Here is a 15,146-nt window from a genome sequence, read left to right as displayed (position 1 = left end):
AGAGGGAGTAGGAGGTGGGATTTGCATGGCAGGTCTACGAACCTGGGCTTTGGAATTGGGATAGGCAGAAATTGAGGAGAAACACATTCTCTTTCTCTTTTAGTCGCTTAGAGCGCATTTGAGGCTATAAGCTCAAGCTCACCTTTCGCATACTCTCCTCGATCGTCTGACCCAGTGATTAGTTAAGTTAGGAGAATGGAGGATGTATCGAATCGGATCACTGCTCAGCTGCTCGGGGCATTGATCAATGCTGAGAAGACTGTCAATCATCGAAACTGAAAGCAAAGAAAGTATTGGTTGAGCTTTTGAGTTGGCTTGAAATGTACACACAAGAGTGTAGGCGTGACAGAATTGACGAAAGCCAAGCAGCGTCAAGACGAGTCTGTTGATGACTTTATCGCCATATGGATAAATCTTGAACTCTCCTGTGAGCAAGCCTGTTCGAGTTGTAGTGCGCGGTGAGTCTGAGATTTGGTGAGGGAAAGGGGCATTGCAGCGGTAAGATCTAGCGGAGGAAGTGTAAGGCCAAGATCTGGCGAGGGAGAAGATCGTTGCAACAAAGGATCTAATGAGGAGGGTGCAGTGGCGCAGAGATTTAGCGAACAAGACTGGCACAACGACATAGAGACTTAGCGAAGGAGGGGCACACTATGACGGCAAGCTTGGAGGTAAATGGGGTAGTTGATAGATATCTGTGTGTTTGGGGAAGGTGATTTCATGATCCATTTCTTGTGTTATTAGAGAAAGACCATAAATGCCCTTGACAAAACATTGACTAAGTAAGAATCATTTATAATTTAACAGATGTTACTAAAAGGACCATTCATACAACACATTTTGAAATTTAAAGGGTCAATTACAAAGAAAAAAATGTTTAGAGATCGATTTATTAATCACGAAAAGTTAAGGGAGTAACGATGCAATAAAACTCATTTATTATGAATTCTAGGAAATGGTAAGCTTAATAAAGTGCCTGGATTTGCGGCATGGGCGGCAATTGTAAAGACCCTAACTACGTGGCTATCACTATTACTAACTTTAACATATCATTTCTGAAACTCCTCAAAATTTGAAGGACATTTTTTTTATGCTATATAGAATGTTGTAGCATTATTATTATTTTTTAAATGCTATGTAGAATGCTGTAGCATTTTGTTATAACTTAAATAAAATGTTATATGAATGCTATAACATTCTGAAACAAAATGTTATAGCGTATGTTGTAGCATTCTAGGCATAAGTTTTTTTCTCTTAAAAAAACTATATCATTCATTTTTTTATGTAGAATGTTGTATCATTCTTTTAAAATTACTGTAACAATATAAATTCTGGTTTCCACTTTTGAACATAGCAAAGTGTTTATACTTCAAAACTAATTTCTTTTCTAAAGCATAAATTTACACATAGGTATATTTTTGCTTCTCAAAATCTTGCTAGCTTACACAACTTAACAATCATAGTACAAACGTCTAAAACACAAGTTCATAGACATATTCAACAAAATCTTTTTAAAACTTTAAATTATTTCGAAAATAGTTGCGTGCGGTATCCATTCTCCGACCTCCACTCCGCCCGTCTTCTACCTTGCCATCAGTCCATCAAACATTATGTGTAGGTTGCTTACCTACAATATAAATACTCTGAAATGAGATTTCCCTCAGCAAGTAGGAACTATTACTCGCTAAATAACTGAAATTTCACATGAATGATATGCATGAACTGCTTATGCTGATTTATGATGTCTTATGAAAGTTTTATTGTCTGTGTTTTACTATCTGAACTTATCGTACTTACTGATGGGTTCGAGTGCTTGTACCATTTGCCCGCAATCATCAAGATGCTAGGGTTTGCAAGGTCCCCAACGACACTGTGATTTAAACTGAACTGAGTGCCTCCATTGCGGAGGACCTTTTTTTTCCTTTATCTCCCTTGCAGAGTCTGATTACCTCCCTCGCGGAGGCTGGTACGACACTCAACTGAGTTTCTTCTTATAAGTTCCTCTTGACTTATTAAGGTGTATGCAATATGACATAGCATAGCATACTATAACATGGAATGTACTCAAACACATATAATTCATGTGTACTGTTCATTTTCAAATCTATTTATACTGTAGGTGAGGTTTCTACTTACCTATTTTAAGGAAGGGAATCCTCTATTCGCCACATTGTCTGTTCTCGTTCTTACTTATTTCTGATAATAAACACACACTAAGAGTGTGAGATTAACTATCACTTGTTATTCTATTTTAGCAAGCTTATAAGAAAATCTGATTTCTCTACTTATGGCTTTCTTTCTCTTTCCTACCTTAGAGGATTGAAAACCTTATTTCAAACTTAAAGATTAAGTTTATTGAATCCTCATAACCTTATTTTTTCATTAAACAATGTCCAAACTCAAAAAACTTTCTTGAAACTATACTTCGAGTTCCTTAATGAACTCTTCTGTTTAACACCAAAACTGTTTTGACAGTTATGCAGTGTTTTTTAAGAAAATAGTTTAAAGCTTCTATCTAGAACTAAAACTAAGTTTAGCCTCAAATTCTATAACTAAAACTAGGTTTAACTCCAAATTTTTAAACTAAATTTCGGCAGAGTTTCGCCTTATTTTCTGTGTTTCCCGAGCTATCCTTAGCTCGTTTTATCCGTTACTTCATCTTCTAATCATAACTAACAATCTTTCTCATACAATTTAATAAACTTAGGAACCATACTCTAGGGTTCCATCTAATTTCTCACAAAGATTTTCATACCTAAAAGTTGCTAGAAACATAATCTAACAACCACAAATTCATCCTTTAATTACTAAGCTTTCTATTCCATCAATTGAAATTCAATCATCAACTTAGCAAACTTTCTCCATACTCTCTACCACATCCAAATCATTCGGCCAAGGTAAGAAAAAGGAGAGGAAAAATGAAATATCACCTTAGAAGAATGAAAAACAAACTCCGGAATCACCAGTCCTCGGTAGTTCGACCGATTCCCACTTAAAACTTGTTTTTCTTCACTTTTGGTAATTTTTTTCTTATTCTCTCTCTTGGATGAACACCCACGTTTCTTGACATGAAAAAGAGTGTGTTTAATTATGTTTCTTACACTTATACATGTTGAAGAAGAAAAGGATGGGTCTAAGTGTAATTTCATAACTTTTGGGCTCCTTTGTGCAAAAATCCTACAAAAATATCTCTTCTTAGCTTCTTGTACAGGCCAGTCACCTCTCTAAGCAAATGGCATGATCTCAGCCCTCCTTTCAAAAAGTCACTTTTAATCTCAACCATTGATCATTTAATAACTATCTTATTTTGGTTCAGCTTAATTTCTTGTCTAGTGCGCGTTTTATCTGCTTTTCTTAGACAGTTGATCAACTTAGTCAACTTTGACCATTATTGACTAACTTTTCAAGAGCAACATTTTGTTTGACTCTTGGTCAACACTCTTTGACTCGGTCCACTTAAATCATTCGAAACCCCAATTTTCTCGGTTCGACCTTCTGGACCCATCTTTCGTCTGTTTTTTGTTTTGATTATTTCTAAAATCCTAGAATTGATGTTTTTCAATTCTTTTTCACTTCTTAACCTTAAGATTCATATGTTGGCCCACTTGTGGGTTTAACATAGCATTCTGCACATCCTTCCTTATTGCAATCTGAAAGTCGGTAACATGATCTTACCTAACTTAAATTTCTAATTGCTTACTTAATGTCATCTTGCTTACGTAAGCAAGGTTTAGTGGACACTTGGTAATCACCCATTGATGTTCTATTCTTATTGTTATTCATATTACTTCATACTGACTTTTGAGAATTTACCTAGTTGATAGGAAATTTCAGTTCTTGACTTTGTCAACTTCTGAACTCATATTGTATCTGAATTTCGTGACTGAAACACTACCCCTTTAATTTTCTCTTATCTGTTTGGAAATTAAGGGTTTTCTCTTTAAATGTCAGAGCGTTTCTCTATACGCTGCTAACATTATACTGCACTAAGAGATTCCTAAGATTAGGATTCTCCAACTATATATGCACTGAGAATTCTTCCGCCTTAATTGCGGTAAGAATTTATCAACTGAATTTACTTGTTCTTAAAATATGAACTAATCATAAAACTTGATACGGAATTTAGGAATACTGTATTAATTCTATAAACCCCAATCATAAAACTTGATACGGAATTTAGGAATACTGTATTAATTCTATAAATCCTCCAGCCACAAAATATGACAGTATATTACTGAGAAAAGTCTTTGGCTTAAATAAATAAATTTACATTATTTAATTCTAGAATTTTCTCGGTCATTACAGCAATAATAAAGTCATGCTATGATGGTACGATCGATCTAATAAGTATATCTGTCACTTTTGGAATTAGAATGACTCACAAACTTGATAGGAGTAGAATCAAAAGTTAGATGATTGGACACTTGTCTTGTTCCACTGATTAGTGTCAGATAGTGCGCAGCTTGTTCAGAATAGGTGCTCAGCCTGGTCTGCCTATTCGAATCAAGTGCTCGACATATTCTGTCTGTTCGGTCTGTCCGGCTTGTTCCGCCTACTCTTGCAGTCATGAAATGACCACTCCTCAACAGTATGGTAGAATTTTCCTTTTGTTTTTCACTAATACTCAAATAGCTTATTGTAGTTACCAAATCGCATCTCAAAATTTAATTTTGGTAGCATCATTTTGTGGAGAATTTTTAAATTTAGACTAATTGTCAAAGATCAAGGTGGAACTTATCAACTATAAAAGTTCAGAAGATATTTTGCAATAGACTCTTTTATTGTCACGTCTCTTTGTAAAATGTTAGTAAATCCTAAACCAACTATCATAAATAATATGTGATTAGCAAAGAAAAAAAAAACTATCATAAATAATATGTTCTATTTGCAAGTCGTTTTTGGTCCGTTTAAAGTGGGGTAGGATTTGACCTCCTGACTTTAGCAATAGAGTATTAGAGTTAAGGGTGTGGATCTACTGCTAGTTTATGCTATAAAGATCTCTTTAGACTAAAGTAATGTGAGAGAGTTTTTTTGTGTGGTTAAAAAATAAGATTTGGTTTACATTAATCCCTCTCTGTCAAGATTAATTTAAAAGGAAAAAAAAAAAAAAAACAGAAATCCCTTTTTAGTCCTGGTAGCTTGGTATTTTAGAAACTCAAATCTCTTTTTTTTTTTTTTTCTGTTTTAATAGAGATAAAGAGAATCTCCTATTCTTTTTTTTTTTTCAACTACATGTCTAAAATCTCTTCCAATTTGATATCTAATTTATCTCCAACTAACTTATTCACCAAAAATCATCCGGACAAGGCTAACATCTAGCCTGGACAATTTAGGGAGAAAGAGGAAAATATATTAAGATTTGAGATGAATTAAAATTAATAGATCAATAGTTTACATAAGTTAATAAATATGTTAAATTACAGTTTTTGTCCATAACTTGTCTGGCTATGAATCATAACTTGACAAGTTATGACTTATTAATTTTTAATACTAAAAATTAATCTATATATTTTCTTAAACTTTTTATATATGCCTATTTTTTACTATTTCCGGACAATTATTTATTAGCTCGACCCAACTCCATTGAAGTGTGCAATGGAACCTTTTTTCTTCTCTTTTTGGGCCTTGAGCCCAGAATGGCTTTACACAGCTTTAGCAATAATTTGAACCAGTGAGGCCATTGGGGGGTTGTGGACAATTGACAAATAAAGAGCAAGGGCCAGTGACGCCTAGTCACCCAGACCTTTTTTTTTTTTGGAAAATTTTAGTCTGCATTTAGTTGGTGATTCATGTCATGATTCGAATCATGGTTCGTGATTCGCTTCAATATTATCTCTCACAAAAAACACACGTAAACTGAAAATGATTTTGAATCGTGATTTTAAATTCATGAACCAAATGTTCACTAAGACAGGTGTACACAATACCCAATATGAATTTAGACAGTAAATTTGGCCTCGTTCACTTCGCAGATTCGAGTTTTCAATTTGAGTTGAGATGTGACATTTTCTGAGAGCTTTTCACTGTAATAGAAAAAGTTAGATGTAACATTTTCTGATAGCTTTTTACTGTAAAAATCTAAAACTAAAAACTCGAATCGGTGAAATGAACGAAGCCTAAGACACCGATATCCAGTATCCACCATGTGCTTGCATTTAATGAATGATTAAGTACTAAAATGTAACACAAATTTTAGGGTCTTAGGCCCACTCTTCTCGGAAGTGTGATCTGTTTGCTGTAATTGTTGAAGACATTCAACAAGTAACTTCAATGGCCATCATTTCAAACATTCAATGTCCTAGTCTTGTCCTGGCCTTTTTATCCACTCGCTCCCACCACCATCCTTTTCTTCTTCATGGTAATTGATGAAATGAGGAAAAAAAAAGAAAGAAAGAAAGAAAGAAAGAAAGAAAACTCTCTTTAGTATAATTCATTTGATGCCATGGCTACTTTGGTTGTTTTTTTTTTTTTAACACAGAGAAATAAAGAACACAAAATTCATGAAAAATCGATCACTTATTTCTCAGAAGATAATACCGTGGTCTTAAGTAGTTTGTACTAAATGATTCTATTTAAATATTGGCCAAAACTCTTTATATAAGGGCATCATAATTAACAACGCCGCTAAACATAGTATAAAGACTTGAAAAGTAGTATGCAAAATGTAAATCTTAATCTTTTTCTTAATAAAAAAAATGCAAATCTAAAATTATCTTTTTGGTGATTATCAATCCGTATGAGCTAGTTTTTCTGTTTTTTAACATTTGGATTATACTTGGAGATTAGTGTTCTTAGCTAATAATTATATCTGTCTTTGCATAATACAAGTTGTTTATTTTGTTTCTTATCTATTCGGATAAATATGCACTTTATGGGGTCCCATTTTGAATGGAAAATTGGGTTTATTCTTATTTAATTTTACTTTGTGAAATTTTGAATTCATCATCTGGGAGTTTTTTTTTTTAAACATTCTTATCGATACGATTAATTTTTTTATCGTTGAATATGATGGAATTCACATTAAATTGAAAAAAAAAATATACAAAATAAGTAACTTTTGATGCAGATCAAACAAGAGAAAATATAAACTTTTCAACAATTTAATTTCTCAGGACCTATTAGAAAAACACCCTCTGATACCATATAAATTGAGTATTATTACAATTTTCAACATATTTGTGTGTGTCAATATTATTAAAAAAAAAAAAAAAAAAAAAAAAAACCTCCATATTCTTTCAAGTCACAATCTACTATTTTTGAACCAAAGAATGTATGTGACAGCTCTAACACATTAACCTAATCACACATGGACAAAAACAAAATTTGACGCCATACAAATTCAAGGATCCCGTGGGGACCATTTTTGTTTCTGTGGTTTCCATTACCAAAAACAATTGAGGAATATTCCATTTAATTAACTATTCGGTTTTGATTTTTTTTTTTAGAAAAAACTATTCAGTTTTAAATTATAATATCATCGATTTGAAGAAGTGACCACTTATCTTTCTTGGCAAAATATAAATCATAAAATCTTGATTAGTGCACAATAACTATTATAGAATAAAACATTTATGGTTAATGAATATGTTTGCATGTCAAGTCCTAATAATTTGTTTCTAAAATGAATATGAGAAAATTTGACAATTTAAAAACATTTAAGATTAATTTCACTAATGCTTTCTGAATTTTGAGGTTATTTCTACTTTGCTTTCTAAGCTTTGAAAACTCACATTTTTCCTCATAAATTTTAAATTTGTCTTATTTAAGTTTTTTTGTATAAATTTATCTTGAAATCAAACCGAAAAAGGAGGATAAGTGTAACTATATGATTTTTATTTGTTTATTTTTAATAGAAATCTAAATAAAAAGACTCAACATTACTCTCTTTTCTTTTTATCTATTTTTAATAAAAATTATAACAAAAAGAGTTAAGTATGAAAAATTTTAAATTCAATAAATAAAATGGGATATTTAAAGTTTAAATGAAAAACTGTAAAGACCTCAAAGTTTAAGAACACTGACAATAATAATCCAAACATTTAAAATTAGATATATAAAATTACGGAATTGCCTTTTCTTTAGTTATTTAATTTTTCTCTTAAGAAAAACTATTAGTAATTTGGAACAAAGAAAAAGACAAGAGGCAGTCTTGTGGTCCTTCGTCGTTTCAATTCAATTCTACTCCAAATACTCAAATGGTGATGCACATGGTGAAAGAGACAACAGTACTTCCAGCTTCAGAAATCTAAAAGGTAAATTCAGAGTTCAGTGTCCCAAACAAGGGTAGTTTTGGTACTTCAATTTACCTTTGAAGAATATTGAAGGCCATTCAGTTTGTTAATTTAAATTTTTAATTTGAGTTGAAATGTGATGTTATATGAGAGTTTTTTATTATAGTAAAAAAAATTAAATGTAATTATTTTTAAAAAAATCTTACTGTAATAAAATTTAAATTTTAAATTCGAATTGGTGAAAAAAACGGGACCCGAGATTTTTTTTTTGAAAATTCGAGTATTATATGAATAAATGATTCACGGGACAAACGGGAATTCTTGATAATAAGAGGATAGTGGTTTTATTTGCTTTTGTCTTAGTTGATCAACTTTATTGTTCTCTTCAAGAAACCTAATACAAGACAAAAGAGAGAGAGAGAAAAATTAAAAGCATTAAAGTTTCATGTTGTTTTTGTTTTTGATTTTGTTTTTTGTTTTTTTTATGAGAAGTTTCATGATGATGACGCTGTTGTTTTATTTTATTTTATTTTTCTTTCCTTGGTTTACTTTTCCTCTCATTAGTTAAAAGTTTAATAACTTTTTGTCATTAATGAATGATATTTTGAACCACTTGCAATTTAACTACTTTACATGATTAGAAAATTATTATATAATAACACCTTATAGAACTCCGACAGAAAAAAAAATTAAAAGACCTAAAGCATAAAAATCCCCCAACTCTGCAAAGAATAAACTCTAACGGATTGAAAACAAGTTAAGAATCTGTTTAGTTTATGAATTAGAATCATGAGATTATAACTATTTTTAATTTACGTGTGTTTTTCGTGTGAAAAAATACTGTAACGAACCATGAACTATGATTCGAATCAGAGAATGAATTTTCCAACCAAACGGACTCTAAAAATCAAAGAGTGAATAAAGTACATCGATTATTACAAAACATAAACAAAACCCATTAGACACAACAACTACAGAGCAGAAACGACCTTGCCTTTATTTTACATAAATAAAATAACTACCACAAGACAGAGACAAAGTTCCGGTTGCTTAAGAAAAACCATTGCCTTCCATGCATATCTCCCACTTCCAACACTGACGGCCCTTGAGAACATGCAACCAAAATCCCAAAAATACGTCCCTTTCATCTCACCAAAATGTGTAGTTTCCTCTCTTGCACGGTTGCACCAAGAATCTGAAGGCCAGCCAAGCGACGGTGCTGGATTTTCACCACAAGTAGTGTTGGAATATTGGACGGGCCGCTCGCGATTACTTGAACAAACTGAACTTGTGCCTGATACCCGAACCCGCCCACCTGAGAAATTTAGGCCGCCCGCCCGAGCCCGAGATTTTCCTCGGACGGACCGCGGGCTTTGTCTTGGCTGCCCGAGCCTGATCGGGCAGCCCGAGCCCGCCCAAAAATTGAATATATTTATATAATTTTTAGTTTTGTATAATATTGTGTATATATTATATATAATATTATTTATTAATTGTATTTGTACATAAATAATTATTAAGTTATTTATTGTAAAAATTATATAAAAACTTAATTAAGATTAAAATCAACACACACTATTAAAACAATTCAAAGAATTAGTTTTGTTTATTAATTTTTAAATTTTTACTACATCAAACACTTTAGTCTGGCGGGCATTCGGGCGGGCCACTCGGCGGACAATCGGGCGGGCACTTTAGGCGAGCATTATGGCGGGCTTCGGACAATGGGCTTGCAATGACGGCGGGCTTCTTTTTTTTTGGTTGATTTTTGGACTGCCCGAGCCTGAGTCCGGCCTGAAACTTAGACGGGCAGACATAAGGTCCTGCCCACCGAGCTTAAAAATTTTCAGACTTCGGGTAGACCCGCCGCCCATAGTTCTAGCACTAACCAGAAGGGAGAAGCACAAACATAGCACATGAGAGAAAGGGAGAACGAGAGAAGGAAATGAGGAACACTTTAGCGGCTATTATCTAATGACACTTTAATGTGACCAAAAACCATTTCCAGCGCTTTAAGGTCATCCAGACTTGAAAAAATGCAAAAAAAAAAAAGAAAAAAAAAAAAACATTCATGACCATGCCACTCTTTTTGAAGCCCCTAGAAACGAATAAATATCTCTTTTTGAAGCCCCTAGAATAAGTATTGTTTTCCCTCTTTTTTTTTTTTTTTTTTTTTTTTTCTAATCAATAAAGCCATTATATAAAACACAAAAGATAAAAGTGAGATGTAGATAAAATTTTCTATTATTCGATGACGCACATATATAGTTTTCTTTTTAAGAGGATATCAATACAATATTATTTTAATTATTAAGGGCACAATTAAAATTCTTCAGACATTCATGTTAAATAAGAAAGTTTTAGGGTCGTTTTTTTTCTCCTTTTTAGGATTTTATTTTTCACATTTCTTTATAAAGTTATTTTGGAAACACCCTAAAAATAGCGTTTTTTACAGTCTTGATTCGAAAATGGAGATATCTGGAATGAGACCAATTTACTAAAAGGAATTGGAAAATGATTTAAAGATATTATTTTATTTTTAATTTTTAGGGCTTTTATATTCAACATATTTTTTAAAAACATAAACAAAATTGATATAATTTTTTTTTCTTATAATCGAAAAATAATCTCGCAAAAAACAAACGAACACAACTTTAAAAATGAATCCAGTACCATTCTAAAAAATATTGATTTTCATTTTCATACTCAAAATAAAGTCATTCTAAAACATTTCATCTAACGTCCCCATTGAGAGGATGTTAAAGGAAAAATAAAAGATAAAATTAAAATTAAAAGCAAGAGCGAAAGAAAAATGTTTGAGAACACTACAATCTTTACAATTACAAAAAGGTACATTTAAAATTACAAGACTGGTGTCCCAATATTGCTTAGAACAAAATGCACTTGTGTAACTTTTTAGAAAAGAACAATATAAAGGAGAGATTTTCTTCGGTAGAGCCGCCCTTCGATGGAGCCAGTTTTTGATCGCTGAATTTGGTAAAAAATATATATATATATATTAGTTTAAAAAAATATGCAGAATAAATAATTTTTTATACAATTTTAAAGATTAAAAATAAAAAATTATTAATAATTTATTTATTTTTTGATTCTATTCGAGAAAGTTCCTATGAAAAAAATTAATTTTATAAAAAATAAAGAAAAGAAATGTTAGCACTACTATTTTTATCACTCTCTTTGTCACTAACTGCATTTATTATTTGATACATAAACTTTACTATCTCATTTTTTTGTTTGAATAATAATATATGATATAGAGTCTACGTGTCAAACAGTATATACAGAGAGTAACAGTGTTAGCATTTTTTCTAGCGAAAGTAATAGCATTTCTCAGAAGGAGAAATGTTAACATCATTTTTTTGTCACTATCTGCATTTACTGTTTGACACATTAACTCGACTAATATGATAAAATATTATTTAAATAGAAAATGAAATATTCAAGTGTACATGTTAAACAGTTTATACATAGAGTAACAAAAAAAAAATAATGCTAATATTTTTTTTAAAGACAAGATTATTTGAAAAAAAAAATAAATAAAAATGAGAGACATGACAAAGGATTTTTTTGTTTTTGTTTTGATAGATGGCTATGGACAAATTTAATTTATTTGGGGCTGGCTCAGTGCTTTGGGGCAATCATCTCGGCTAGAAATTAGATTTTTGTACGTACTTACTACCACAGAGAGAGAAAAATCTTTGAGACCCAATACCGGGTACTGGAGGTTCATGAATTAAAATAATAAAATTAAAATTATTTTTAATTTATATATATTTTAAAAAAAAAATTATAATAAATTATAAATTATTATTCAAATTGAAGTACAAATTCACTAACCAAATAACTCCTTTAAATTCAAATGAGATAAACATAAGACACTAATACATAGGGTCCATCAATACCAATTCAGACCTTCATTGTCTCTTTCTGGTCCTCTTCACTCAGTAGCTACTATATATCAAAAATCATTTATTGTTGCAAGTAAAACAATTTTTTTCTTCTAATTTTTTTTTTTTGGTTTGGCATGTTTCTAAGAGCCCAAAAAGATTCTTCATTTCTTTCAATTTCCATATCTCTCAAAAGGGTCTTCTTGAAAAAGGTTTATTTTTCTTTTATTTTTCTTCTTTCCTAATTAAAATGAGTGCTTTCCTTCTTCCTCTTTGGTGATGGACAACTATTCTAGAGAAAGTTCCAAAATGCTTCACAGGTTCTGGCTGGTTGGCTTTCAGAGGCAAACTCAGCAGAAAGGAAAAAAAAATTATGGTATATACACTTGAAGATTTTCACATCTTTCAGTTTCCTTTTGTAGTTTCTAAGTAAAGGGTGTGAGTGAAGCTTCAGTGAAAGAGAGCTCTTTTGGTACTTAACCCAAGTTTTCAAAAGTTGAAAGCTTTACTTTTTTTCAACTTCTCATGGTGGTTTGTTACTATAATGAGAAAAAAAAAATGATGACTTTGGAGAAGTAAAGCCATTTTGAAGGAGGGAAAAGAAAAAGAAAGAAGAAACCCCAAGACGAGTAAGAGGAAACTCTCGAAAGGGTAGTGAATAATAGTTTATAGAAATATGCCAACAGTTTGGTTCTCTCTGAAGAAGTCTCTACATTGCAAATCAGAGCCCCAAGATGTTCATGACCCAAAATCAAGAAAACTGTTGAGCACAATCTTGACAAGAAAAGGAGGAGGAGGAGGAGGAGGAGGAAGATCAGGATGTTCAAGGTCAATAGCAAATCTCAAAGATGTAATCCATGGAAGCAAAAGGCATTTGGAGAAGCCCCCAAGTTGTAGCCCAAGATCCATTGGAAGCAGTGAGTTTCTAAACCCAATAACTCATGAAGTAATCTTGAGCAACTCAAGGTGTGAGCTCAAGATAACTGGCTTCCATGGCTTCCAAGATGGTGGTTTTGGTGGGCCCAGCAGTGGCAATTGTGGAAATGGCCTTGGAGGAGGAGGAGGAAGTAGTAGTAGTAATGGGGGTAGTGGATTTGTGGGCACTTTGAGACCAGGCACACCTGGGCCTGGAGGACACTCCACAATGCATTATTTCAATAATCCTTCATTTAGGGCCTCATCAACTCCTCCTAGGAAATCTCCTTTTCTTGTGTCAGATAATGGCTCTGCTAATGAAGGCTTTAGGCCAAGCAATAGAGTCTCTCTTGATGCAGATTCCATTAATGGCTCTTCTTCCACAATCACTTGTCATAAGTGTGGAGAGCAGTTTACCAAATGGGAAGCTGCTGAATCTCACCATCTGTCTAAACATGCAGGTAATTTTTTTTTTTTTTTTTTTAAATTTTTTGGGGTGAAGGTTCAAAAGTTCAAACTAATTGCATAAAGTTTCTGACCACACAATTTTGTTTTTCATTTATTATTATTATTAATATTCTGTGAGTAAAAAAGTAATGTGTAATCTGTGTACCAAAAGGTTATCCTTATCTACACTTTTGTAACCTACAGCTGGGAGTATAAGATCAGCATTGTTCTCTTTTGAGAAATCGAAGAATCTTTTCCAACTTCTTATCTAGTGAATTGCTTGTCCTTGTTCTTTTTTTGTTCTTATTTGGTGGAAGTAGATTCTACATTCCCCAAGCAAATAACCCTTTTAACATCTTTAACATATTCACTCATTTTTAGCCCTCTTGGAGTAGATTTATTCACTAGTTTTGTAATCTTTTTTTCACAGTTACTGAGCTTGTGGAGGGTGACTCATCAAGAAAAATAGTGGAGATAATATGCAGGACAAGCTGGTTAAAGTCTGAGAACCAATTTGGCAGGATTGAGAGAGTCCTTAAAGTCCACAACATGCAAAAAACACTAGCCAGGTTTGAAGAACACAGGGAAATGGTAAAAATCAAAGCCAGCAAGCTACCGAAGAAGCACCCCCGTTGCCTCGCCGACGGGAACGAGCTCCTGCGGTTCTACGGCACGACTCTGGCGTGTTCTCTGGGCCTAAATGGCTCATCCAGTTTGTGTGTATCAGAAAAATGCAGTGTTTGTAGGATCATAAGAAATGGGTTCTCAGCAAAAAAGGAGCTCAAGGAAGGAGTGGGAGTTTTCACAACTTCCACGAGTGGAAGAGCTTTCGAGTCAATCGACATATTTGAAGAGGACCCAACATTGAGAAAAGCCTTAATAGTTTGCAGGGTCATTGCTGGGAGGGTCCATAGGCCATTGGAGAACATACAAGAAATTGCTGGTCAAACTGGTTTTGACTCATTGGCTGGGAAAGTTGGTCTTTACTCAAATATTGAAGAGCTTTATTTGCTGAATCCTAGAGCACTTCTTCCTTGTTTTGTGGTTATCTGCAAACCATGAAGAGAAGTGAAAATAGAAAAAAAAAAAAAAAAAAAAGGGGGGGGGAAAATTTGTTTTTGAAGATATGTGAATGAAATGAGTGGTTTCATTTTTTTCTAATTTTTTGGTAGGAGTCAGATTTTCTTTCTTTGTTTTTAGTAGAAAATATGATTCTTCTTTCAGGAATCTTTGTCACTTGGTTCTTCCTCAGTGTCCATTGTATTAGCCTCCTCTTAAATTCTCATCTGTCTTTGTGTAGCTAATGCAGAAATGTATAACAATTTGTTATTGAGAAACAACGGCTTTTTTCAAGATTCACGTGACTTTATAAAGGAATTGTCAATCAGTCGTACTTTTATGAGAGGCAAAAGAGTTTGTGGATTTGATTATCTAGTCCTTAAATTCTTCAACTTTGCATGATATTTAATGAAAAAGGTTAATCACATTATTATTTATGGGTGAGGTGTAAACTTGTTCATGGATGCTTTGCTTCTTGGCTCTTGGAGCGGTAGATCATAATTGCTATGTCGGTACACTAAATTTTTGAATCTTTCAATATAGCATTAAAAAGGTTCCTACCTCGAATTCTATGCCAACAAAATAAAAC

The 15,146-nt window shown here is 32.7% G+C and overlaps 1 protein-coding gene across 1 annotated transcript; it reads left to right on the top strand.

Annotated features, from left to right (window-relative positions):
• The first annotated feature begins 12,507 nt into the window (after positions 1-12,507).
• LOC21404027 lies at positions 12,508-14,590 on the top strand. Its single transcript, XM_010094000.2, has 2 exons — positions 12,508-13,512; positions 13,929-14,590. The coding sequence occupies exons 1-2, from the start codon at positions 12,813-12,815 to the stop codon at positions 14,558-14,560; spliced, it is 1,332 nt and encodes a 443-aa protein (XP_010092302.1). The 5' UTR covers positions 12,508-12,812; the 3' UTR covers positions 14,561-14,590.
• Positions 14,591-15,146: the final 556 nt, after the last annotated feature.

This window comes from Morus notabilis, unplaced genomic scaffold (genome assembly GCF_000414095.1).
Source record: "Morus notabilis unplaced genomic scaffold, ASM41409v2 Scaffold634, whole genome shotgun sequence".
In the NCBI taxonomy this organism is placed as follows: Eukaryota; Viridiplantae; Streptophyta; class Magnoliopsida; order Rosales; family Moraceae; genus Morus; species Morus notabilis.
The sequence above is the reverse complement of the archived record's forward strand: the minus strand, read 5'-3'. Positions and strand labels throughout refer to the sequence as shown.

Excerpts from the sequence above, each read along its gene's own strand:
- LOC21404027 (XM_010094000.2), top strand. The coding sequence starts at position 12,813 with ATGCCAACAGTTTGGTTCTCTCTGAAGAAGTCTCTACATTGCAAATCA. Across the intron at positions 13,513-13,928 it reads CCATCTGTCTAAACATGCAG|TTACTGAGCTTGTGGAGGGT; the intron begins GTAATTTTTTTT and ends TTTTTTTCACAG.